Source organism: Pteronotus mesoamericanus, unplaced genomic scaffold (genome assembly GCF_021234165.1).
Source record: "Pteronotus mesoamericanus isolate MK-2021 breed Mesoamerican mustached bat unplaced genomic scaffold, CSHL_Meso_final contig_256, whole genome shotgun sequence".
Lineage (NCBI taxonomy): Eukaryota > Metazoa > Chordata > Mammalia > Chiroptera > Mormoopidae > Pteronotus > Pteronotus mesoamericanus.
Window position 1 is genome coordinate 5,075,684 of NW_026555108.1, and position 26,146 is coordinate 5,101,829.

At 53.8% G+C, this 26,146-nt stretch overlaps 1 protein-coding gene across 9 annotated transcripts; it reads left to right on the top strand.

The window, feature by feature from the left end:
• Nucleotides 1-1,958: 1,958 nt before the first annotated feature.
• On the top strand, nt 1,959-24,219 carry MED12 (mediator complex subunit 12). Of its 9 annotated transcripts, none has more exons than XM_054574287.1 (46): nt 1,959-2,207; nt 2,718-2,822; nt 3,032-3,223; nt 3,360-3,519; nt 4,809-4,990; nt 5,158-5,268; nt 5,382-5,636; nt 6,002-6,148; nt 6,311-6,410; nt 6,534-6,670; nt 7,134-7,265; nt 7,625-7,751; nt 8,214-8,443; nt 8,753-8,833; nt 8,964-9,134; nt 9,342-9,486; nt 9,653-9,703; nt 10,036-10,154; nt 10,319-10,462; nt 10,916-11,079; nt 11,289-11,420; nt 11,832-12,059; nt 12,235-12,379; nt 12,529-12,649; nt 12,979-13,080; nt 13,169-13,294; nt 13,546-13,721; nt 13,894-14,073; nt 15,093-15,164; nt 15,614-15,747; nt 15,923-16,084; nt 16,355-16,466; nt 16,599-16,688; nt 17,404-17,513; nt 17,760-17,895; nt 18,335-18,496; nt 19,569-19,943; nt 20,151-20,301; nt 20,451-20,656; nt 20,823-20,900; nt 20,991-21,045; nt 21,121-21,208; nt 22,719-22,944; nt 23,334-23,477; nt 23,696-23,777; nt 23,966-24,219. In XM_054574287.1, the coding sequence occupies exons 1-46, from the start codon at nt 2,109-2,111 to the stop codon at nt 24,007-24,009; spliced, it is 6,489 nt and encodes a 2,162-aa protein (XP_054430262.1). In that variant the 5' UTR covers nt 1,959-2,108; the 3' UTR covers nt 24,010-24,219. The 9 variants fall into 9 exon arrangements, with proteins under 9 accessions (XP_054430262.1, XP_054430263.1, XP_054430252.1 ...); XM_054574288.1 differs by having other exon boundaries at nt 13,181-13,294; XM_054574277.1 differs by having other exon boundaries at nt 20,991-21,208.
• Nucleotides 24,220-26,146: the final 1,927 nt, after the last annotated feature.

Here is a 26,146-nt window from a genome sequence, read left to right on the forward strand (position 1 = left end):
ACACCATCTCCATCTCCACCATTCCCAATCACCTTCTCATCCAAATCATTTCATCCTATGTACTGGAAGGTCTGAACTTCTTTCCCATCCTATGCTATGTTCCTTCCTTGGCTCAGCCACCCTGAAACCTGTCAAAGCTCTACTCTCTTGGCTGGATGGAAAATACAGTTTTGACTCCTGTGGGCACATATATAGCTCTCTCTCCTCTGACTGAATCCAAACCAGGACATCCATTCTTAGCTCCTGGCTGAGCTGGGCCTCTGTTGAGACTGGGGAGGAGATCTGACTTAGATGGAGATTCTGGAAATGGAGGGACAACAGTGCCAGCTTCAAACTTATTATCTTCCCCTAAATCTGCTTCCCTTCCTGTATTCCCCATCTGAGTTAATGGTATCATCACCCTCTCAGTCATCCAGACTTGAAAGCTCAAAGTCATCTCCAACTCCTCCCCCTTTCTCACCCTGAGAATCCAATCAGCTCTACTTTCTATGGTGCTTCTCCCAGCAGCGCCCTCCTTCCCATGAGCACAGCCACTGTGCTAAATCAGCCTTTCATTCCCTCTAGTCATGATTCTTACTACAACCCACCAACTGGCCTGTCTTTCCAAAGGCCCCTTGCTCTCTAATCCATTCTTCATCCCGTTGCCAGATTTATGTTCCCTAAAACACAGAGCTGATAGGAGAGACTATTTACAAAAATTGTTTATTCAGCAAACATTTACTGAGCCTTTAATATGTGCCAGACACTGTGCTTATGTTGTAACCCACCCTAATTTTCTCTGTTAAAATTCCTCAGGGTTAGCTCAAATATTACCTCCTCCAAGCGGAATGTTTCCTCTCCACAATCAGAATTAATGTGTGTCCCCATTGTGATTCAATAGAACTTTGTTATTATTTTTGTCATTTGCTAGTTTCATTTTTATTTATTGTAATGTTACTTTTATTACAGCACTGTGTCTTTTCTCTAGAAGGCAGTACCGTCATCGAAAGACTATTGGCCCGAGAGTGGAGAAAAAAAAGAAATCCCAGTCTCAGATGTGTTACTTAGTAGCTATATAAGAACCGGCCAGTGAACTTCTGCTCTTTGAAAATCAACCTCCTTGTCCATAAAATGAAAGTAATCCCTAACTCATTGAATGAGATAATGTCTAAAAAGAATCTGACACTTAGTAGGCGCCTCTGTCGCTAGAGCAACTTGAAATTCCTGGAAATTAGGGGATACATGGATGAGCTTCAGGGAGTGTAAGAATCTCTCTGGAAAGAATCGCAACATTTTGTTCGTCTCTACGTTCCCTTCTGTGGGAGAAAGGCCACAGCTTCCATCAGCATCTCAAAGGGGCTGTGAATCAGAAAAGGTTAAGAATCTCAGCGCCAGGCCTTGCCGCAGGGCAGCTCAGTTGGTTAAAGCACCATCCCCATACAACCTTCAATCCCGGTCAGGGTACAGACAAAAAGCAACCAATTAATGTATAGATAAGTGGGACACAGATCTCTCTCTTTCTCTCTCTCCCTTCCTCGCTCTAAAATCAATGTAAAAGAAAGAATCTCAGTGCTAGACCATAAAGACCTTGAGGGATTAGATTTAGCTCTTTGGGGTTTAGTGAGTGCTTTCTCAGCATACAAGGGCTCTAATCTTCAAAACAGTCCTTTGAAAGCTCCATTAAGTACACCCATTTTTCCGACGCAGAAACCAGTGCTATCGAGCACCCATTCTAGGCCAAGAACTGAGTGAGGCGCCCGGCAGCCAGCACCAGTCACAGCTCGGCAACGCGACAGCCTCCGGCCTCGTGGGTTCGCATCTCCGCCCACTGCGCGGCTTCGCGACCGTTCGCAGCTGCTGGTGGAGTGAAATCGATCTGCGGCCAAAAGGCTCCAGGGCGCGGAGCTCCGCCCCTCGCTGGCCCGGCCCCGCCCCGCAGAGGTCGGTATTGTCCGACGGTTTCCGGCATCCCTCGGTTCCCTTCGGTAGTTTCCGGCAATGATCGAGAGTTTCTAACGTGCCCCCCTGTTGTCTCTCGGCCGCGGTCCTCGCCAACGCCGCCCCCCTGGCCGCTCCCCCTCCCGCCGAGCCGGCCCGGCTGGGGCCTCCGGCGGTCCGGGCTGGGCAAGATGGCGGCCTTCGGGATCTTAAGCTACGAACACCGGCCCCTGAAGCGGCCGCGGCTGGGGCCTCCCGATGTGTACCCACAAGATCCCAAACAGAAGGAGGTACGTTCACAAACCGGGGTTGTCGCGGGGCCAGGGCCAGCGGTCAGCACGGGAGGAATCACCGAGGCTTTGGGGAAGGGGTGCGGAGCTGTCTGATGGGAGCCAAAGTCCTGAAAGGGGAAAGAGTAAAGTGGGTGCAGGAGAGTGGAACCTGGAGGACACGGGGTGGGGGGGGCGGTTTCTGGGTGTGACTACGGAAGGACGGAGGGGCCACGCTGGAGGCACCCCCTTCTGCACACACACACCCCTCGGAAAGTTGTCTAAGGCAGCATGTAGGCAAAGAGTGCGGTTGGGTGAGCTCTGGGTGATGAGGAACCTGAGTGACTTGGGGGGATGAGGGTGGGTCTAAATGAATATCAGGGCCTCGCGCTAAATAACAATCTGTGCTACTAAGAGTTCTCCTCCTACCTTGTCCCCCCTCTTCTTCCCTCCTTTCCTCCTGCCCTCCTCTCCCACCACCACTACCCCCAAGAGGGGAAGAAAAGCTAAAATGTCGCTTTCCTGCCCTAGGACGAACTGACGGCCTTGAATGTAAAACAAGGTTTCAATAACCAGCCTGCTGTCTCTGGGGATGAACATGGCAGTGCCAAGAATGTCAACTTCAATCCTGCCAAGGTGAGAAAACCCTGCCAGGCTGAAGGAAAAGGCTGGAAGAATCTGAGAAGGAGCAAAGGTCGTGAGTTGGGAAGACTTAAAGGGACGACCTAAGTGGCTGAGTTTTCCTTCATAACCTAATGCTACCATGTTGCCAGTTGCCCTTCAAAGTCAAGACCACCTCTTTCTGCCCTTTCTTTCCACTCTGAGGTATAGTTTTCTTCCCTCAGATCAGTTCCAACTTCAGCAGCATTATTGCAGAGAAGTTACGTTGTAACACCCTCCCTGACACTGGTCGCAGGAAGCCCCAAGTGAACCAGAAGGACAACTTTTGGCTGGTGACTGCACGATCCCAGAGTGCCATTAACACCTGGTTCACTGACCTGGCTGGCACCAAGCCACTCACACAACTAGCCAAGAAGGTGAGGTACTGTTTCCTGTTCCTCGGGCCAAGGCGGGGAGCATGGGTACCAAGTACCCTCCTGTTCCCAGATTCAGCTACGTGGCCGACATATTGTAGTGGCAATAGAGGTCTCACTCTTTGTGATCTCCATCCAGGTTCCCATTTTCAGTAAGAAGGAAGAAGTGTTTGGGTACTTAGCCAAATACACAGTGCCTGTGATGCGGGCTGCCTGGCTCATTAAGATGACCTGTGCCTACTATGCAGCAATCACTGAGACCAAGGTTAAGAAGAGACATGTCATTGACCCCTTCATGGGTGAGTAACTTCTAACACCAAGGGTCCGTCCCACCACTGATCACTTCAAGGAGTGATAGACCCTTGGAATTATTCTCTTTGTCTGTACTCCTTCTATCTGCTTGTACGTTGCATTCTCTCAATTTAGTAAACATTCAGTAGCTTGAGTGTCTACTGTGTGCATGTACTGGACTATAAAGATGACCAGTACCTAATCCCTGCCCTTAGGATGCTTATAGTCTAGTAGGAATGCCAAGGCACGTGTACAAATCACATAATCAAGTATAGAAAGTAGTAAGTGTCAAAAGGGGAGGCAGAGACTTCTTTGAGACTTCAGTGGACAGAAACATGACTTTCTTTTGAGAACAGTTGACATGAGCCAAAGAGGATGAATAGGATTTAGGAGTATAGTATCCCCCCTTATCCGAGGGGGATATGTTCCAAGACCCTCAGTGGATTCTTTTTGTTTTTTAAGGTTTTATTTATTTTTTTTAGAGAGAGGGGAAGGGAGGGAGAAAGAGGAAGGGAAACATCCACGTGAGAGAGAAACATCGATCGGTTGCCTCTCAAATGTGTCCCACCTGGGGACCGAACCCGCAACTGGGCATGTGCCCTGATTGGGAATTGAACCAGCAACCTTTTGCTTTGTGGGACAGTGCCCAACCAACTGAGCCACATTGGTCAGGCCCCTCAGTGGATTCTTGAAACGTCAGATAGTAACAAACCCAATATATACTATGTTTTTTCCTATACATACATAACTATGGATAAAGTTTAATATATAAGTTAGGCACAATAAGAGATTAACAACAGTAACTAAAAATAGAACAATCATGACAATATGCTGTAATAAAAGTTTTGTTAATGTGGTCTCTCTCTTAAAATACCTTACTGTATTGTACCCACCCTTCTTCTTGACATGATGTGAGATGATAGAATGCCCGAGCGATGAGATGCAGTGAGGTGAACGTCATAGCCATTGTGATCTAGTATGAGGCCACTGTTGACCTTCTGACAATACATCAGAGGGAGGATCATCTGCTTTGGGTGATCCTGGATCATGGAGCCATGAATGACAGTGTTGATGGCTGGATATCAGGAACAGATGATGTGGATGGTTGGGAAAACTTAGTTATTTTCAGACCGCTTTTGACTGTGGGTAACTGAAAAGGCGGAAAGCAAAACTCCAGATAAGCAGGGACTGCTGTATGGAGATTGGAGTGGGGTGGGGGATGGGATGGGGTGGGGAACAGAAGGTGTTCTGAGCAGAGGGACAGTATAACGGAGCCCTTTCCCCGTCTTTCCATTAGAGTGGACTCAAATCATCACCAAGTACTTATGGGAGCAGTTGCAAAAGATGGCTGAGTACTACCGACCAGGGCCTGCAGGCAGTGGGGGCTGTGGTTCCACTATAGGGCCCTTGCCCCATGATGTAGAGCTGGCAATACGGCAGTGGGACTACAATGAGAAGCTGGCCATGTTCATGTTTCAGGTAGGGCTTGTTGCGTAGAACACCGGATTGAGCCTGATCTTGTACTCTGCTGGTAGAGAACGGAATCTGCCTGCCACCTTCTCTTTATCCTCTCATTGATTGTATCTGCCTCTTATCTAACAGCCCTTTGGCTAAATGAATACTTTTCCCACCCCTGGTTCCTGTAGGATGGAATGCTGGACAGGCACGAGTTCCTGACCTGGGTGCTTGAGTGTTTTGAGAAAATCCGCCCTGGGGAGGATGAATTGCTTAAACTGCTGCTGCCCCTCCTGCTTCGAGTAAGGCCTAGGAATGTTGGGGGGTGGGTCTAGGGAGGGTTTGAGGAGGAATGAGATGCGACAGCAGTGTCCCTTGGAGAGAACCGAGGAATTTGCTCATTGTGCCTTCACAGTACTCTGGGGAATTCGTTCAATCCGCATACCTCTCCCGCCGCCTTGCCTACTTCTGTACGCGAAGACTGGCCCTGCAACTGGACGGCATGAGCAGTCACTCAGCTCACGTTATGTCCGCTCAGTCAACAAGCACACTGCCCACCACCCCTGCTCCTCAGCCCCCTACTAGCAATACACCTTCCACACCCTTTAGTGACTTGCTTATGTGCCCTCAGCACCGGCCCCTTGTTTTCGGCCTCAGTTGTATCCTTCAGGTAGGTATTGGGTGGCCCCAAGGAAGTGTTCAGAGGCACCCTGAGAGGCATTGGGTGCCTGTCCTGGGAAGTGGGGGTGATTCTAAATCGGAGGTGGGAGTTGGCACTGAGTACTTGCTTGGAGGTTATTGCTTTTCACTCATGGGCTGTTAGTTCCTTTTCAGTGACTTAGTTCTCTTCCGGGGCTGAATAGTATTCCCGAGGGCTTTTAGGAGAGTGGATGAGGGAAGGGGCTCAGAGAGCGGATGATGCCACCCCAGGGACTTAGAACTTTGGATCGGAACTCTAAGGGTTGGGTCTGAGAATGGGATTCTAGAGAGGTAGGCACGGCAACTGAGTTTGATGTAGCGGTTCTTGTCTGGCAGACCATCCTCCTGTGTTGTCCTAGTGCTCTGGTTTGGCACTACTCGCTGACTGATAGCCGAATTAAGACTGGCTCGCCACTTGACCACCTGCCTATTGCCCCCTCCAACCTGCCCATGCCAGAGGGCAACAGTGCCTTCACTCAGCAGGTAAGTCGGGGCCATTGCCTAGTACCCCCAGACTGGGAGGTGAGGCCCAGTCCTTCTTTCAGAAATAGTGAGTTGGAGTCCAGCAGTATTCTTTCAGGTGGGGAGGCCTGACCTTCTGAGTGCCTTGGGACATCCTGAAAGCCTTCCTCATCGACATTGCAGGTCCGTGCAAAGTTGCGGGAGATCGAACAGCAGATCAAGGAGCGCGGACAGGCAGTTGAGGTTCGCTGGTCTTTTGATAAGTGCCAGGAAGCTACAGCAGGTGGGTGCCAGACGGAAGATAGTAAGAAAGATGCCTCAGGAAAGGGTGGGGTTGGTAAGGCCAGGGATCTGTGAGTTGGAACGCATGGGCACCTACATCCCCTTTGCCACTTTCCCTCCTTAGGCTTCACCATTGGACGGGTGCTCCATACTTTGGAAGTGCTGGACAGCCATAGTTTTGACCGCTCTGACTTCAGCAACTCTCTTGACTCCCTTTGTAACCGAATCTTTGGGTTGGGGCCTAGCAAGGATGGGCATGAGGTAAGCAAGAAGGGGAACCAAACGAGCCGAAAACATTGCAAGAGCAACAGTATATGAGGGGGAGGCATGGTGAGGCATGAAAACCAGGAGATCTTACTGGTCTTAGGATATTTTAAGATGGAGCCTAGTTTTTGTTTTTGTTTTTTTTTTTAGGATTTTATTTATTGATTTTTAGAGAGGGCAGGGAAGGAGGGAAAAAAAGAGGGAGAGAAACATCGATGTGCAAGAAAAACATTGACTGGTTGCCTCTTGCACGTGCCCCAACTGGGGACCTGGCCCGCAACCCAGGCACATGGCCCGACTGGGAATCGAACCTGTGACCTTTCAGGTCACAGGGCTGATGCTCAGTCCACTGAGCCACACCAGCCAGGGCATGAGATGGGACCCAGTGTTTACAAAACTGCAACTGAGTTCTTTGTGCTCAGCCCTATCTTACTCGCTCCTGTCTTCCTTTGGTCCCCAGATCTCCTCAGATGATGATGCTGTGGTATCACTACTGTGTGAATGGGCTGTCAGCTGCAAGCGTTCTGGTCGGCATCGTGCTATGGTGGTAGCCAAGCTCCTGGAGAAGAGACAGGCAGAGATTGAAGCTGAGGTTAGGGTGCAGAGAGAAAGGAATACGATCGTACAGTGGGGCAGTGGCAGCTGGGGTTGGAGACAGAATGAGCTGGTAGTGGGAGCAGAGTTGAAGTTGTGAGAATAAAGAAGCAGTAGAGAACCTATGGGGAAGGTCGAGGACATGAGGCGACAGTAGAAAGGGGAGTGGATTGATGTCGGAGTTACAGAAGCCGCCAAGGCTTCGGTTGGGAGTGAAGAGAATAGAGGTCAAAGGGGGAATGGAATGAAAAAGCTCGGGGTGGAGACAAAACAGGTGGTAGTTTCAGGATTACACATGGAGGAAGGAGCAAAGCAACAGGGAAAAACAATCCTGCAGTTTGTTCTCTCATCTTACAGCGTTGTGGAGAATCAGAAGCTGCAGATGAGAAAGGTTCCATCGCCTCTGGCTCCCTTTCTGCTCCTAGTGCTCCCATTTTCCAGGATGTCCTCCTGCAGTTTCTGGATACCCAGGCTCCCATGCTGAGTATGGACCCCTGCCACCCTCTGGTTGCCTTGGCCTAGACTCAGTTACCCATTACTGTCATCAGAAAGCATCATGAAGGGCCTTCTAGTATATTTTTGTGTCTTGGGCTCTCTGCTGAATGAGTTGTGAACATAATTCTAGCCTTTGATCATCTTACAGTTTCACAGAGTAGAGAAATAAAGAGAAGAACAAAAACCAGAAGGAACGATTGCAACACTGTTACGTACACTTAGGAACAAAGATGCTATATTCCTTCACGAGGTGGTGTGTGGGGCAGGAGGTGGGGTAACCAACCGCGCTTTGTCCCTTGGCAGTTTTTGTTTGTTCTGTTGTTCATCAGTGTTTCTTTTCGCCTACCTTGGGCACTCTAGGAGGAGCATGCCTGAGGTGTGTCCGTTTCTCTTCCTGCCCATCTCTTTCCTGCTTCTCCTGACTCACCTTTTCTCATTCCCTCCCTTCCAGCGGACCCCCGGAGTGAGAGCGAGCGGGTGGAATTCTTTAACTTGGTACTGCTGTTCTGTGAACTGATTCGACATGATGTTTTCTCCCACAACATGTATACTTGTACCCTCATCTCCCGAGGGGACCTTGCCTTCGGAGCCCCTGGTCCCCGGCCTCCCTCTCCCTTTGACGACCCTGCTGATGACCCAGAGCGCAAGGAGGCTGAGGGCAGCAGCAGCAGCAAGCTGGAGGTGAGTGAGCTTTTCCTGGCCCGGGATGCCTTCTTCCCATGTTCCCATCACCCCTGGCCCCCGGAGTCCTCTGAGAGTCCCTTACCTAGTACCGAGGGGAGCACCTGCTGCGTGCTCCCTGGTGTACAAGGCACTCTCGCGTCGTTCTTTTTTGTTGGATCCTCACGCCTGCCTGATGCTGCCAAAATCCAGATCTGGTGCTTTTCCCACTATGGTCTCCTCTGTCCAGCTCCCCCGTCAACTTTTCTGGAGGGTCGCGAGCAAGCTCCCCGGGGCTAAAACAACTCCACTTATGTTCTGTGCCCTCAGGACCCAGGGCTTTCGGAGTCTATGGACATCGACCCGAGTTCCAGTGTGCTCTTTGAGGACATGGAGAAGCCTGATTTCTCAGTAAGTCAGAGCCTCGTGTGGGATAACGCAGCTCCTGAGGGCCTGCCATGGCGCCTCTTTGGGAATTATTTTCTGCCCCTTCATCCACTTTTGTTCCTCTAAACGGTCTGCCCTTTCACCCTTCGCTTAGTTGTTCTCCCCCACGATGCCCTGTGAGGGGAAGGGCAGTCCGTCCCCGGAGAAGGCAGATGTTGAGAAGGAGGTGAAGCCGCCACCCAAGGAAAAGATAGAAGGGACTCTCGGGGTTCTGTACGACCAGCCACGGCACGTGCAGTATGCCACACACTTTCCAATCCCCCAGGTACTCTTTCCCCAATACCTTGCGACCGTCTGTTTTGAGCCCAGGTTTCTGTCCCAGGACCGGCGGAGGGGTTGGAGCCCTTCTTGAGGGTGCAGCGCGCTGGGAAGGAAGGGCTTGAGCGCTGGGCTGCTGAGGGGCATGGCGCATGCTTTTAAGAGGAGGGAAAGCGATGCCCTGCCGGAGTCTGATGGTGCTGCTGGGATGCAGGAGGAGTCATGCAGCCATGAGTGCAACCAGCGGTTGGTCGTACTGTTTGGGGTGGGAAAGCAGCGAGATGATGCCCGCCATGCCATCAAGAAAATTACCAAGGATATCCTGAAGGTTCTGAACCGCAAGGGGACAGCAGAAACTGGTGGGTTTGAGGCTCCTTAACTGGCTCACCCCCAAAGGGCGCCCTAGACAGTGTTCCCTTCCCCAGCATAGGGCACTCCCAGTCACGCCCCAATGTCCTGTCTCTTGGAGTCTCCTGAGAGCTCTAGTCCTTTTGAAACTTCCCCCCTCATTCCCCCCCTCTGCAGACCAGCTTGCTCCTATTGTGCCTCTGAATCCTGGAGACCTGACATTCTTAGGTACCTCACAGTAAGCCCCATATGCCCGCCCTCCCCCTCCCTTCCCTCCCTCAACCTAGCACCTCCCCGTATGTATTCCTCTAAGGTCCACATAGTCTGTGGTCCTCAAAACCTTCACTTCATTGTGCCCTCCATCCCTCCCCCACCCCTCCCTTGGCCCTCCCTTCCCCTCTTCCCTCATCCCTCCCTTCCCTTCCTCCCCCTTTCCCTCCCTCCCTCCCACCCACCCTCCCACCCCCAACCCATAGCCTTCTCTCCATTCCCCACCCCACCCCTTGTCAACTAGTTTATCTTCCCTGTGTCCGACTGGTTCCTTGCAACTGTCCCCTCAGGTGGGGAGGATGGGCAGAAGCGGCGGCGCAACCGGCCTGAAGCCTTCCCCACTGCTGAAGACATCTTTGCTAAGTTCCAGCACCTCTCACATTATGACCAACACCAGGTCACAGCTCAGGTGTGGGCCTAAGTCCAGCCCCCTTCCCACATTCTGGCCTCCCGCCTTGTCTTCTTTCCCTCCAGGCAGGTTAAGCCTCCCGGGTCTCATCCCTTCCACCGCCCTCCTTTCCTGCTTTCCCCCACATCTCTCCACTCCCTTCTCACTCCCACTGCCCTTATCAGGTCTCCCGGAATGTTCTGGAGCAGATCACGAGCTTTGCCCTTGGCATGTCCTACCATTTGCCTCTGGTACAGCATGTGCAGTTCATCTTCGACCTCATGGAATATTCACTCAGCATCAGTGGCCTCATCGACTTTGCCATTCAGGTGGGGAAGCTGGGGAGATAAGGGTAGAGGAAAGAGTTTGTGCTGCGCAGGGTCATGAGGCTAGTACAGGCTCAAGGCAGAGTCCCGGGCTGTTTGGAGGGGCAGAGAGACTAGCACAGGGTGGGGGTGGGGGTGGGGGGAGTGGAACACCAGCAAAGACGGCAGGAGCAGAGACTCAAGCGTTCCCTGGGGAGGCCCAAGACACAGATAAGAGCATCGGGCACAGGCTGTCCTCCCGCTGTGGAGTTCATAGAATTGGATCCCAGAGACTGACGTGGCCGACGCAGTTAATGGAGTAAAGGGCAGCAGCATATGGCAGCAGGGCCCATGTAGGCCGAGGCGGCTCCAGCAGGCCGGAGCCGGGCCCTGGCTTTGCCAGTTTCTCTGGGGGAAGCGGGGTTCTGTGTAACATGCGGGGCTGCTTCTTGTTTCTCACCCCACTCACTCTGCTAGCTGCTGAATGAACTGAGTGTCGTCGAGGCCGAGTTGCTTCTCAAATCCTCCGACCTAGTGGGCAGCTACACTACCAGCCTGTGCCTGTGCATCGTGGCTGTCCTGCGGCACTATCATGCCTGCCTCATCCTCAACCAGGACCAGATGGCACAGGTCTTTGAGGGGTAAGCAGAGCTTCACCATCGCTGAAGCACACAGGGCTCCGGTGGATGCCGGTAGAAGTGGTTGCGAAGCTTGTGCGGGGCGCTCGCGGTGGTTTCAGCTGGGGCGGGGAGGGTATTGCCAAGAGACTTGAATCTGTGTCTGGGGACCTTTGTGTGCCAGGCCCCCGCACACTCTCTGCTGACCCCCTGGCCTCGCTTTCTCATGACAGGCTGTGTGGCGTAGTGAAACATGGGATGAACCGGTCTGATGGCTCGTCTGCAGAACGCTGTATCCTTGCTTATCTCTATGACCTGTACACCTCCTGTAGCCATTTAAAGACCAAGTTTGGGGAGCTGTTCAGGTGAGAGAGGGGGGAGGGAAGGGGCTGAGAGCGGGACCCCGTCCTGTCTCCTTCCCGCTGCCGCCCGCCCACGGGAGCAGAGCACAGCTCAGGACCCCCACTGCCTCTGCAGGGCTGTCTGGGGACTTTGTCCTGCACGTGTTCTTGGTTCCTGAGAGTGGGCCTTCTTCCTCGTTGGCCTCAGCTCCAGCCCATCTCTGTGGGGCCCACCCTCCTCCCCCTGCCTCCAGAGGCCCCTCCGCCTTCTCCCTGGGTTCCTTTCTGGCCTAGTCTGCTTTGTCCCATCTCTCTTTCTTGTCCCAAGGTCCCCGGTCTCTCGCTTTCTCCATTTTTTCTTTTCTCCCCTTCCTGACCGGCCCCCTACCTCACCAGACCTCCAACACTACTAACTCCTTCCCCCTGCCCCTGCAGTGACTTCTGCTCCAAGGTGAAGAACACCATCTACTGCAACGTGGAGCCATCGGAGTCCAACATGCGCTGGGCACCCGAGTTCATGATTGACACTCTGGAGAACCCTGCCGCTCACACCTTCACCTACACGGGGCTAGGCAAGAGTCTTAGTGAGAACCCTGCTAACCGCTACAGCTTTGTCTGCAATGCCCTTATGCACGTCTGTGTGGGGCACCATGATCCCGATAGGTATGGGGCGTACTGAGTGAGGAATGGGCACTGTGCTCCTGCCCCGTATTGGGAGGGATGAGATGCCGGGGAGGCCCTGCAACCTTGGTTATTGCCGGGGTGCAGAGGAAAAGTGACTGAGTCTGAGCTTTGGTGGGACAGGGCTTTTCCTGAGGGCATTTGTCCTTTTCCCCAGGGTGAATGACATCGCCATCCTGTGTGCCGAGCTGACTGGCTATTGCAAGTCTCTGAGTGCGGAATGGCTGGGAGTACTCAAGGCCTTGTGCTGCTCCTCTAACAACGGCACTTGTGGTTTCAACGACCTCCTCTGCAATGTAGATGTGAGACTTGGGCGGGGGTCCCGCTGGGGCCTGGGCCGGGGACAGGGCAGGGCCTGCCCTCAGGAACCGAGGCAGCACATACCGATTTGAGTTCCGGGTTGGCACCGTCTCTCCGCCCTGAGCTGTGATCTGTGTGCTTTGGCCTCCAGGTCAGTGACCTGTCTTTTCACGACTCCCTGGCTACTTTCGTCGCCATCCTCATCGCTCGGCAGTGTTTGCTCCTAGAGGACCTGATCCGCTGTGCTGCCATCCCTTCCCTCCTGAATGCCGGTAAACTGCCAGTGCAGGACCCCCGGAATGGCTAAGACCCCACATTCCAGTGCACGCCCTGTGGAGGGCTCCCTCGCGGCCCGGTGGTGTGCCTCGGGCTGGGGCTCCTCTTCCTAGCCCTGCCTTTGCAGCCCTCATCTGCCTGTTTTGTAACCCATCCAGGAACGCCCCTTCCACAGCAAACAGTTGGCTGCTCCGCATCTCCTGCAGCATTATCTTGTTTTCTCTGCTTTTGCCTGACCTCCTCTCCCCTTTGACTGCCCACCTCCACAAAGCCACATACAGCCCGCCTTCATCCTGCCCGATCTGCGTTGTCTTCCTTTCCGTAGCTTGCAGCGAACAGGACTCTGAGCCCGGGGCCCGGCTCACCTGCCGCATCCTCCTCCACCTTTTCAAGACACCTCAGCTCAATCCCTGCCAGTCAGATGGAAGTAAGTGATCCCCATCTGAGCCAGCTAGCAGTAGAAAGTGTGGCTACACCCCCACCACTGTTTCTACTTTTGCTTCCCCTGACTTCAGCTCCCTCCCCAGACAAGCCTACTGTAGGAATCCGCTCCTCCTGTGACCGCCACCTGCTGGCTGCCTCCCAGAACCGCATCGTGGATGGAGCTGTGTTTGCTGTTCTCAAGGCTGTGTTTGTACTTGGTATGGGGGTAGGAAGGGAGTGGTGCCAGAAGTGTGTATAGGGTGGAGTGCCAGCTAAACTACAAAGGACACTCTTTCTCTCTCCTGAAGGTGGTCTTCCTGACCTTTAGGGAGGAGAGGAGGGAGGGAAGTATATTTCTGTCCCGTAGGGGAGGATTTGGGGAGTTGCTGCCTCTGTGGGTCCGGGGTGGGTCTCCACACAGGGTTCGGATCTCACTCTGCCCTCCCTATCTCCTGCCTGTGGACCACAGGGGATGCGGAACTGAAGGGTTCAGGCTTCACTGTGACAGGAGGGACAGAAGAACTTCCAGAGGAGGAGGGAGGAGGGGGCAGTGGCGGTCGGAGGCAGGGTGGCCGCAACATCTCTGTGGAGACAGCCAGTCTGGATGTCTATGCCAAGTACGTGCTGCGCAGCATCTGCCAACAGGTCAGTCTCACCTTCCCCCACGCCTCCTCAATGCCTGTGTATAATGTAGTCCTGTTCGCAGCCATGGGCACACCACCTCTCTACTATACATCATGGCCCGCACCAACCCCCTTATTCCTGACCACCCCCCCTGCACTGGTCGCCCCAGTCCCCTGATGATCAGCTTCCTTAGGAATGGGTAGGAGAACGTTGCCTTAAATCGCTGTGTGAGGACAGCAATGACCTCCAAGACCCAGTGCTGAGCAGTGCTCAGGCCCAGCGCCTCATGCAGCTCATCTGCTACCCACACCGACTGCTGGACAACGAGGACGGGGAGAACCCCCAGCGGCAGCGCATTAAGCGCATTCTCCAGGTAGCCCCCCCTCGCCGAGGCCTCGGGGGTCTTGGTGGGAGCAGCGGGGCCCAAACCACGGGCACCTTGAGCGAAAAAAGAGGTGGAGTTAAGCAGGAAGACAGACAGAGATGTGGGTGAGGGGTGGCGTGAGGAACAGTGTTTCGAAGTCAAGCCGAAAGGGTGTAGGCTTTAGAGTTTGAACTGCTGGGTGAGGGCTCGGCTATTTGGATGGTGTGGGCCTATAGCTTATCGGAGGGAGGCATGGCGTTTGGGGGGCCTAGTTTTTGGCTTCGCATGTTTGGCATTTTGGCCGTGGCTCAGTAATGAATAGTCGTAGTACTCAGTAGTGGCTGCGCTAGTGTCTGCCCGCATGCCGGGACTGCGGCTCGGCACCCTGTGTACATCTAATCTTTATGGCCCTGAGAAATAGGCATGACTATCTCTCATACCATCACTATCTCTGTTCAGCCCTTCAGGAAACTGAGGTTTGAAGAGGTTAAGTAAGCTGAGAGTCAGTTTGTGACCCCAGGCATGCATGTGCCCTTTGTGCTTAGCAGCTTCAGTTGTTCAGGTGACTTGCAAAGTGGGAAAATAAAGCCATTAAGGAGCTGCTAAAGGAATGAGGTCTCTTCAGCCCCGAGGAGATAATGCCGAAGACAAATTAGCTAACAGTAGCCTTGGGGTCTGGGAAGGACTTTGAGCAGCTGGTTTGAAACAGGAGAAGCAGGCTCCCACTTTAACATCAAGGATTTAGGTGAAGTGTTAAGCAGAACTTCCTTGTGCTAAGGAATGCGAGGCCCTGGAATGGGAATCTGGGGCAGGATGTGAAATCTTTCCTGAACCACTTTTAAAAGACGTTAGATTTTTTTTCAGCCATTTTTGAGTTATTTACATGCAGTCTTTCCTAAAGCGGGGGCCACAGAGCTCCCTCTCAGTGTGTGGTTCAAGGATGTGCAGATCAGGTACTGGCCTTGGGGTGATGAGTGGCTGTGGGTGACGCGATGCTGACCGGCTTGGGGGTGGGGTCTCTATCCCAGAACTTGGACCAGTGGACCATGCGCCAGTCTTCCTTGGAGCTGCAGCTAATGATCAAGCAGACCCCAAACAACGTGAGTGGGGCCCTGGCCCTCTCTTTCCCATACTCACTTCTAGCTCCGTGTGTCCGGGAGGAGGTCCACCATAGAAGAACCTAGGTCCTACCCTGCAGGTCTTGAGATAAGAGGGGATGGAAACGTGGCTGGCGTGTGGAGCCGCTGATATGGGAGCTGGGCTGGGAGTGTTGGGGCTCTGAACTATGGGAAAGGTTGGTGGTGGCAGTGGCGGAGGCCGTTTCTGAGGGCCGCAACTGTAAGGAGGTGTGTCACCGAGAAGACAGTGGGAAACTGGAAAAATCTGGAGGGCCTGAGGGGCATGACTCCCAGCAGAGTGGTGTCCCTACCCTCCTGTCAACCTCCACAGGTGCCTTCATCTGCCCCCATCTCCCTTCTTTGCCACCATCCCTTTCCTTCACCCCCAGCTACCTATTTAACATCCCTGTGCCTTCCTCCCCACCCCCCAGGAGATGAACTCCCTCTTAGAGAACATTGCCAAGGCCACAATCGAGGTTTTTCAACAGTCAGCGGAGACAGGGTCGTCTTCTGGAAACACTGCGAGCAACATGCCCAGCAGTAACAAGACCAAGCCCGTGCTCAGGTTGGGTAGACACGTGTTAGGACCCATCCCCCTTATGAGTCTCTCTGCTGGCAACGTGATTGATTTCAGCCATGTGGAGGTAGATGGCAGGCATGCCCACCTGGAAAGGAGAGGCTGGAATCTACCAAGCTTGCCTGGCTCCCCTGTAACGCTGAGGACTCTATCTGTCCTCCAGTTCTATAGAGCGCTCTGGTGTCTGGCTGGTGGCCCCCCTCATTGCTAAACTGCCCACGTCAGTCCAGGGGCATGTGTTAAAGGCTGCTGGGGAAGAACTGGAGAAGGGCCAGCACCTGGGTTCCTCTTCCCGCAAGGAACGTGATCGACAAAAGCAGAAGAGGTAAAGCAGCTGTGCGGGGGGTGGGGGGGTGCAGGATCGAGGGGTAGAAAGGAGAAGAGGCAGCCCAGTGAAGAAGAAAAGTTGGGGCAGCGGGGTGAGAATAAAACCTGCGGAAAAGTGGAAAATCAGAGGGTAAGGGTGGGCATCGTTGAGCAAGCGGCTAGACTTAACATAGTAGGGTCTAGGGCTTGAGGGGGGATGAGGTTGGAAGCTGCCTGATCTCTGACCTATGGTCCTGTTCTCTTTCTTTTCTTTTCCTCTTATCTCTAGCATGTCCCTGTTGAGCCAGCAGCCCTTCTTATCCCTGGTGCTGACCTGTCTCAAAGGGCAGGATGAGCAGCGCGAGGGACTCCTTACCTCCCTCTATAGCCAGGTGCACCAGGTATAGATCTCCGGAGCACAGGGCTGGGCAGGAGGGCAGAGAAGGATGCACCCAAGACGTGGACACCGTGGGTGCTTTGGAATGGAAATAGGGAGGTCCCTGAGCTGTATGTTTTACTTGTCTCTGTCTTAGATTGTGAATAATTGGCGAGATGACCAGTACTTAGATGATTGCAAACCAAAGCAGCTCATGCATGAGGCCCTCAAACTGCGGCTCAACCTGGTGAGAGGGCAAGCTGGGAAGAACAAGGAAGGGCGTGGGGTTCAATATGTGGAGCGAAGAAGCCCCAGCCCAGGGAAGCCTCCAGCGTGCCGATGGAGGGCCTGGGTGGTTGTGGGTCTTCAGGCATTCACCCATCTCCTAAAAGAAGCAGGGCCTGAAAGTGGTGAAGGAGACTGGATCCTGACAGGAGCCCAGCCTCAGCTCTCCTAGATTCTGGCCAGGTCCTAGAAGACCTAGAAACCCACTTTGGAATGTTGGATGGGATCCTGGATATCCTTTAGTCCAACTCCTGGCATTTTTTTTAAAGATTTTATTTATTTACCTTTAGAGAGAGGAGAAGGGATGGAGAAAGAAAGGGAGAGAAACATTGATCAGTTGCCTCTTGCACACCCCGAACTGGGGACCTGGCCCGCCACCCAGGCACGTACCCCAACTGGGAATTGAACCAGCGACCTTTCGGTTCGCAGGCTGGCACCCAATCCACTGAGCCACACCAGCCAGGGCAGACTCCTGTCATTTAATAAGTAAGGAAACCTAGGCCCACAGATGTCCGTGATTAAGTCATTGGCCTGAGATCATGTAACAAGTCATAGGTACAACTGGAACACTGACCTCAGATGTCCCTAGCCTACCCAACCCAGGTTCTGATCTCAGTTTTCCTTAAATGCTGGCCTTTGCCCTGAGCCATTTGACTGACCTGCTGCGGTCCTGGCAGGTGGGTGGCATGTTCGACACGGTACAGCGCAGCACCCAGCAGACCACGGAGTGGGCAGTGCTCCTTCTGGAGATCATCATCAGTGGCACTGTTGACATGCAGTCCAACAAGTAAAGCACCCCAACCCTCCCTGGACTTTTGTACCCAAGAGGGTCCCCCTTCCCCCACACCAGGTGCACGACCTACTGCAATCGGTGTGGCCCATGGTGCTGCGGACTCAGGGGCCTTGGGTTCTCCACCTGGTTTCGATGCCCTTGGGGTGACATCTTAAGCACTACTCTCTGCTCGGGTCCAACCCTGAGGCCTTTGCCTTCACCTCTTTCTTCTCCGGTGTTCTCCCTGGCTTCCTGTATTAGCGAGCTCTTCACTACTGTGTTGGACATGCTGAGTGTGCTCATCAATGGGACCCTGGCCGCGGACATGTCCAGCATCTCTCAAGGCAGCATGGAGGAGAACAAACGTGCCTACATGAACCTGGTGAAGAAGCTGCGGGTGAGCAGCGGAGGCAAAGGCGAGGCTTGGGAAATTGGACTCTTCTCAGCTCCCTGTCTCCTGACCTTGCGGTGGCCATCCAGCCTCTGGGACTTGGCTCTGGCCAGAGCCCCCACCCTTCTCTTTCACAGTTGTTCCTTCTTCGTTATTCGTATGGCAAGGATGGACTTGAGTGTTTTCATGCCAGGTTCTGTGCTGTCCCCTGAGACTTCCTGTCCCCCTATTTCTGTATTCTTTTTTGGTTAGTTTTTTTTAATTTTTAAAGATTTTCATTTATTTTTAGAGAGAGGGAGAGGGACCTGGCCCACAACCTGGGCAGTGCCCTGACCAGGAATCGAACCGGTGACCTTATGGTTTGCAGACTGGTGCTCAATCCACTGAGCCACACCAGCCTGTTTCTGTATTCTTGAACTCTTGTTCCCTCTTACTGTGCCTGCAGAAAGAGTTGGGGGAGCGCCAGTCAGACAGTCTGGAAAAGGTTCGCCAGCTGCTGCCACTGCCCAAGCAGACCCGAGATGTCATCACCTGTGAGCCCCAGGGCTCCCTTATTGACACCAAGGGCAACAAGATTGCTGGCTTCGATTCCATCTTCAAGAAGGAGGCACGTTCCATTGTCTTTCAGCCCCTACCCCTGCCTCCCAATTCCCACCCCTGCCTTTTGCCCCTTTGGACCAGAACCTTTCCTGCATTAACCTTGTAGCTACCAAGGCCACCAGGCTACGGTGTCAATCAGGCTCTGCGGTGAGAGCCATCTCTGGGGCATTGAGCGCATCGCTTAACTTAATACTTCTCCCGATCTTGGGGGTCTCACCCTCTTTCCTTGGTCTTTCCCTTCACCCCTATCCACTGCTCACCACTCCCACCCACCTTTTAACATGCCACCCGTTTCTCAGCACTCCGCCCTCCTCTTTCCTCTGCCCCACCCGTCTCCTGCCCTCCTTCGCCCCTGCCTGCACCCCACCCATCTGCCTGGCTGACAGCCCATTATCTCCTTCATAGCTGCATCTCTTTCCCTCTACTGACCCATCTCTGCACAGTTTTCTCTTTTGCCTCTCTCTGTCAGTTGCAGTATATGTTGAGTAACCATAATCAATATGTATGGCAGAGAGGAAGAAGAGGATGCAGAGTTTGAAATCCAAAGTCAAACCCATTCATGTTTACATTCTCCTCATTTCTTTCCCTGGCCCATCTGCTTCTGTCTTTCTTCGTGAGTATCTCTGTCTCTCTCTCTGTCTCTGTTTCTCTCTCTCTCTCTCTCTGTCTCTCTCTGTCTCTGTCTCTCTCTCTCTCTCTCTCTCTCTCTCTCTCTCTGTCTCTCTCTCTGCCTGACTCTCACTTTGCCTTTCTCTTTCTGCCCATCTCTTTGTTCTCTCTGCCTGTCTTGAGTCTCTCGCTGCCTGTTCTCTCCTTGTTCCTGTCTCTGTCTTCCTTGGAATGTCTCTGTGTGTCTCTGTCTCTGTGTTCCACACACCCATCACCCTGTCTCCTCTTAAACTCCCTGTCCTCCATGTGCACGTATGTGTCTCTGTCTTCCTCTGACTGCCTCCCCTAAATCTGCCCGTGATTTTTTTTTTTGATCGCCTGCAGACATTTCCCCTTTCCTGTAAGTCCTCAAGGTCTGAATTCTGTGTTCCAAGCCTCAGCCGCTTATTGTTTCTCCTTTTCTGGAGCAGGGTCTGCAGGTTTCCACCAAACAAAAGATCTCTCCCTGGGATCTTTTTGAGGGCTTGAAGCCGTCAGCGCCCCTGTCGTGGGGCTGGTTCGGAACAGTCCGGGTGGACCGGCGCGTGGCTCGGGGCGAGGAGCAGCAGCGTTTGCTGCTCTACCACACGCACCTGCGGCCCCGGCCCCGGGCCTACTACCTGGAGCCGCTGCCGCTGCCGCCAGAAGATGAGGAGCCCCCAGCTCCCACGCTGCTAGAGCCTGAGAAAAAAGCTCCAGAGCCCCCCAAAACTGACAAACCTGGGGCTGCTCCAGCCAGCACTGAGGAACGCAAGAAGAAACCCACCAAGGGCAAGAAACGCAGCCAGCCGGCCACCAAGACAGAGGTTAGTGCCGCCCCCATGACACATCTTCCACGGCCACTCTCTCCCCATGATCTGTCTGGTTTCTGGTTTGTGGGAGGGGGTAGGGGCCCATGGGGCAGAGTGGCCTTTGGAATTATAAAAATTCACCGTGTGGAACCAGCTCCCCATCACCATTCCTAGACCTCCTTCACCACCACCCCTCACCTTTGTCCTCTGCTCTTCACCCAGGACTACGGAATGGGCCCAGGACGGAGTGGCCCCTACGGCGTGACAGTGCCTCCAGACCTCCTGCACCACGCTAACCCTGGTTCCATAACCCACGTTAGCTACCGGCAGGGCCCCATAGGCCTCTACACCCAGAACCAGCCACTACCTGCAGGTTGGTGCCAGGCCAGGAATGAGAGATTTATCTGGGCTCCTCCCACCTGAGGGAGGATGCCCCTTCTAGGAGCTGCGGGTAACCAGGTCACCGAGCCTGGGGATGAAGGGACAAGGAGTCGAGAGAGGTCAGCCTGCTCCCCTTTGCAGGTGGCCCTCGTGTGGACCCATACCGCCCCGTGCGGTTACCAATGCAGAAGCTGCCGACCCGACCAGCTTACCCTGGAGTGCTGCCCACGACCATGACTGGCGTCATGGGGCTGGAACCCTCCTCTTACAAGACCTCCGTGTACCGACAGCAGCAGCCTGCGGTGCCCCAAGGACAGCGCCTCCGCCAACAGCTCCAGGCAAAGATAGTGAGAGGGGCAGTAGGGAGGGCCCCCAGGGAGAGGGGCATTTGAGGGTCACAGGACTGAGGAGACACTTGGGATCTTCACAAGGACATGCAGAGTGGGAGATACAGGAGACGAGGTGGTGGGAAGTATTTCAGGAGTTTGAGTTTGTCTCCTTTTTCCCTTTTAGCAAGGTCAGGGGATGTTGGGCCAGTCATCTGTCCACCAGATGACTCCGAGCTCTTCCTACGGTTTGCAGACCTCCCAGGTAAGGGCACGAGAGGGTGCAAGTTGGGGAGCTCGAGGCAAGTTGTTCTGCACGCTCTTGTCCCTGACGCTCTCTCCTCCTTCCATCCAGGGCTACACTCCTTATGTTTCTCATGTGGGATTGCAGCAACACGCAGGCCCCGCAGGTACCATGGTGCCCCCCAGCTACTCCAGCCAGCCTTATCAGAGCACCCACCCTTCTACCAATCCTACTCTTGTAGATCCCACTCGCCACCTGCAACAGCGGCCCAGTGGCTATGTGCACCAGCAGGCCCCGACCTATGGACATGGGCTGACCTCCACTCAAAGGTACCCGAGGGAGCGGGGGGTCGTGAAGACACTGAGGTACAGAGGCACATTTGACCTGCGACAACCTGTGCCTGGAGGCAATGGGACTAGTCAGACCTGGAGACATCGAGAACACTTAGCTGACCACGTAGCCCTATTGCCAGAAAATGCCAGAGCAGGAAGGGACCCTGGTGACCGGTAGTCAGCCTCACACTTACTTTCCCTACATTTCTTTGAGGCCCAGAGAAGGGAGATGATTTATGTGACTACAACAAGAGAAAAGCTGGGGTTCATAGGTACACTGCATGATAAGGAGGCATCAAGCTGGCATCAGAATAGTCTCACGCTGGAACGGACCAACGAACATGTCCGCCCACTGTGCTGAACGTTAGTCAAGCCTTAGTTAAGACATAAGCGTGCCTTGAGGCTCTGCAGCTTAGGATTGAGAACACTGTGCGGTGGACCAGAGGCCTTTACTTAGATGTATTAACTGCTTGCTGTGTGGTCAGCACTGTGCTAGGTCTGGTTGGGGTGAGGAAAGACATTTTTTCAAAGGAACTAGAAAGTCCCTCCCCACAAAGAATTGTTAACTCTAGTTGGAGAGACGAGACTTACACAGAAGAATATTTAGAGAGCATTCTGAGGACAGACAGGATCAGGTGTGCAGTTGTGTGCTGTGGAATCAAATGGGAACCTGGAGAAAGTGGGTAGTGCTGTCATTGTGGGCCTGAGTCATCGGAGGAAATGTTGTGAAGGGGGTCAGACTTGCACTGAAGGGCAGCTGTGATGGGGGTTTGTGCAGAGGAGGAGGAGGAGGGGGATTCCAAGTAGAGGACATAGCGTGAACAAAGACATGGGGGCTGGAGTGAGGACAGGTAGGAGAAGAGCTTGGATGGAGGTAAAATCCATGCCACGGAAGTCGTAAGGAACAGGCTAGGAGTGGGCAGGTTGAAGAGGGCTTTGAATGCGCGTGCAGAACTGGGACGCAGCTCTGGAAAAGCTCTTTGGATCAGGAAACTGACAGGACAAATTGGGCATGTCGAGAGATTGATGTGGAACGTGTAAGTAGGGTGCATAGGGAAGGTGCGAGACTTGAGACAGGGGCCCGGCCAGTAGCCTGGTGCAGTGATGTACAGGTGAGGCAGTGGAAGGAGCAGTATAACTCGGTTGTCTTTAAGCCCCTGGAATGTTCTTGGGGATGACCACCAACAACTAAAACTTCACCGAGTGTTAACAAAATATTTATCCTGTGCTGAGACTGTTTTTTCATTTTTATAAGAGAAAAATAGCAAAAACAGAATTGAAAACTTCTTACCCACCAAGGCAATGAGACACTGAGATGGGGTATTGTTTTTGCTCCTTATTATTCCCCTTCTTAGAAAGCTGTCAGGACCCCAATAGACTCTTCTGGTTAGTGACAGGAGGAATGAATGAAATAACTTGCTGAAGTGTCAGGTTAGGACCTGGGGCTTCTCCACCTCTCTGCCCACCTGGGCCTTGACGTCCGGACGGACGTCTCTTCTCTCCGCAGGTTTTCACACCAGGCACTGCAGCAAACGCCTATGATAGGTACTCTGACACCGCTGGGCGCTCAGGGCGTCCAGGCTGCCGTCCGATCAGCTGCCATCCTGCCTGAGCAGCAGCAGCAACAGCAGCAGCAGCAACAGCAGCAGCAGCAGCAGCAACAGCAGCAACAGCAGCAACAACAGCAACAGCAATACCATATCCGGCAGCAGCAGCAGCAGCAGATCCTGCGGGTATGGGCTGGAGTTCATAGTTCATGGGGGACCTGGGAGCCGAAGGAGGGAGAGAGGCCTAGGCTCCTGCGGGTTGTTTATAGAGACTGACTGAGGCAGTGCAGGAAAAGCACCCAGCAGAGTGGCTGGCTTGCAGTGGGATCATAGGAAATCAGTTTACCCTTCTCCTCCCCCCGCCCCGTTTTGTTTTCTGGGAGTCCCAGTGGGAGACAGTTGGGAGTTACCTGCTGGGGACTCTAGATTAGGTGTCTTTCTCTGTACCCTCCGCGAGGCAGGGAGGGCAGTGGACCCAAAGTTCCTTCCCCGCTCCTTCTTCCCCTATCCCCATCTCTCCACACCTGGGCTCAGCTGCCTCGCCCTCCTCAGAAGTAGCTCTCATGTTCTCACAGCAGCAGCAGCAGCAACAGCAGCAGCAGCAACAGCAGCAGCAACAACAGCAAGCACACCAGCAGCAGCAACAGCAGCAGCAGCAACAGCAGCAGCAGCAGCAAGCAGCGGCTCCTCCCCAGCCCCAGCCCCAGTCCCAGCCCCAGGTAGCTGCTGGACTAAAGCCCCAGGCTCAGGGGCAGCTGCCCAGGTTGGGCATGCAGTCAGTGAGCCAGGTTGGGGACAGCGTGCCATGGGGTAGAGGTAGGAGGCAAGGCATGCATGGCATGCTATAAAGGGATGGAGAGATGAGGCTAGAGAAGGAAGTGGAAGGTTCCAAGGAGAAGGTTCGACTTCAGTCTTCCACTTCCCATTTCCACCTCAGTTCCAGCGCCAGGGACTTCAGCAGACCCAGCAACAGCAACAGACCGCAGCTTTGGTCCGGCAGCTCCAGCAACAGCTCTCCAGTAAGCCTGCCTGCCTTCCCAGGAGAGCCCCATGGAATAAATTGTCGGGGGGTGGGTAGCTGAGGCAGTTGCTTCCGGGTCAGGTTATGGGGGGAAGCATCCCTTCCCTTGGCATCTGAATAGCCCTCCCGTGCCTACCCACAGCCCTGCTTGGCCTCCCACCCCTAATCATCTCTGGTTTTTCACAGATACCCAGCCACAGCCCAGCACCAACATATTTGGACGCTACTGAGCCACCTGGAGGAGCCGCTTGTGACTGGATGTGACCCCACCCTTTTCTCTGAACTCTCAATCCCCTTAGTGGTTGGGGCTCTTCCCTCAGGCTCCATTTTTAATGAGTTTTTAGTATTTTTGTTAATGTGAGCCATTGAGCTGTTGGGTTTTGTATATTATTTATATAGAGACCCCAGAGCTGTTGCACCCAATACACAGAGCTTCTTTGCAAAGGGCGCGTGTGAGTTCTGCATGTCTGGGAAGGGTGGGCCATTGGGAGAGTACCGGAGTCTGCATGGACAAGTCAGAGCCTTCATTCTGTTCACATACTCTTTCCTGTTTACCTTCCATCCCCTAAATTTCTCGATTTGAATGGGATTGCTACCTGGGCCCTCGGTCTCTTAAAAAGGGCAGTTTACCTTCTCAGCTAAAGTATGCAGCATCTGGAGGACTTTTCCCCATGGCGGATATACCATTGGGATTGGGCAGTGGCCAATCAAGGCAGAGGAAAAAAATCAATGGAACCTGACTCTTCTTCCACCCATCCCACATGATGCGTTTTAAACAAGCTCCAGGGTGGAGGGGGTGGCAGACACTGACTACCTGTTTTGCCCCCTTGTGTGGTCCCCCTCGGGCACCAAGTGGTATCCTAGACAGAGACCTTCCCTGAAGTTCACATTTCTGGGATGAAAAACCACCCTCCATTAGCGAGTGTCACCATCGAATAGGGGGAGAAAGGCGGGTGTGGATGGAACTGCCTGCTTTCACACGATTCGCCTTGGCAGTTACCCAGGGTAGCTGTGGGTCACTCCCATCTTAGAGTAGTGATAACTCAAAGTTTGCTGCAGAGTCACAATTGCGAGGGGGCCATGCGCAGCCCCCTCGCCTGCAGGTTTGACACCCTAGATCTAAGGCTCTCCAGGAGAGCCAACTGGTTTACCACCATGGCGTTTTCTGGTGTGCCTAGCCGGGGCGGGAAGTGCACCAGCTGCAGCCCTGTGGGTGGGCGTACAGGATGACTTGATAACCTCAGGATAACACCCAGGATGTATTTGCACTATATCACTGGGGAGGGTTGAGTGTGCTGCTAAAACCAGGAGCACCAATCCATACCTAAGTTATAAAATACAAAACAAAAAAAACCAAAAAACAAAACTCCCTCTTTGAGGTCCACGAAGTACCGGACTAAAGAGTTGTGTGCTCAAGGAATGGACCTCGCTGACAGGGCGAAGGCAAACATGACGGAAGCTTTCTCCTGCTGAGCGTTCTGAGGAGCTACAGGGGTAAAGGCTTGGCTGGGATAAGGGACGCCCATGGGTTTTGCCGGGTGTGGGGTGCTAAGCAAACTGAACAGGTGGACCACACACAGGAACACAAGACACAAAGACAGCCGGGTCGAGAGGGGAGACATGCTGACAGTCTGAGGTTGACATTCCCCACCAGAAGCAGCAGAAAGGGACCTCGTTGACCTTTGGGAGAACAACAGGATGAGGGCAAAGTGCCCCCCACAACTGGTGCTCTTTGACCAGGGCCCCAGTGCTGAGGAGGGGTGAGGGATGCTGAGTGAGATGGAGCTGTGCCTTGACGGAGTATGACTGGGGGGCTCCTGCAGGCTGTGCCTCAGTTTCTCCTTTTGTTTCAAGGTCTCAAGCTTTGCAGGTAAAGTTCAGACTAGCTGCCCTGGAAGATCACCTGTTTGTGATATGGGTGTGGTGTGTGGGAGGAAGAGGGATCGCGGGAGCACTTCATGCCTGAGCATGGGAGGAATTGGGCCATGCCCCAGGACTTGAGCCATCTCTGGCACAAAAGGAGTTAATGGCAGGGACCGCGCCCCCCCGTGTCCGGGCACGCGCAGCGCGCCCCCTCGGTGCGCGGGCACAGCAGCCAGGCAGCCGGAGAGCAGATCTCGGGGATTCGGGTGCAGAGCCCTTGGCCTGGAGGCGATATGGGTGGTCCGCGGCCCGGTTCGGTTGCTCGCAACAGCCGGGGGAACAGGTGAGGCCGCCTGCCCCGGTCTCTCATCCTTTTTAGCTGCCCATACCCTGCCCCGATCCTACCCCCCTCCCAAGCTCGGGCTCCTCCACTCCCCAGTCAGTGCTCCCCATCCTTCTCAACCCCATGTTCTTCATGGGCACCCCTGACACCCCAGTCCTCCC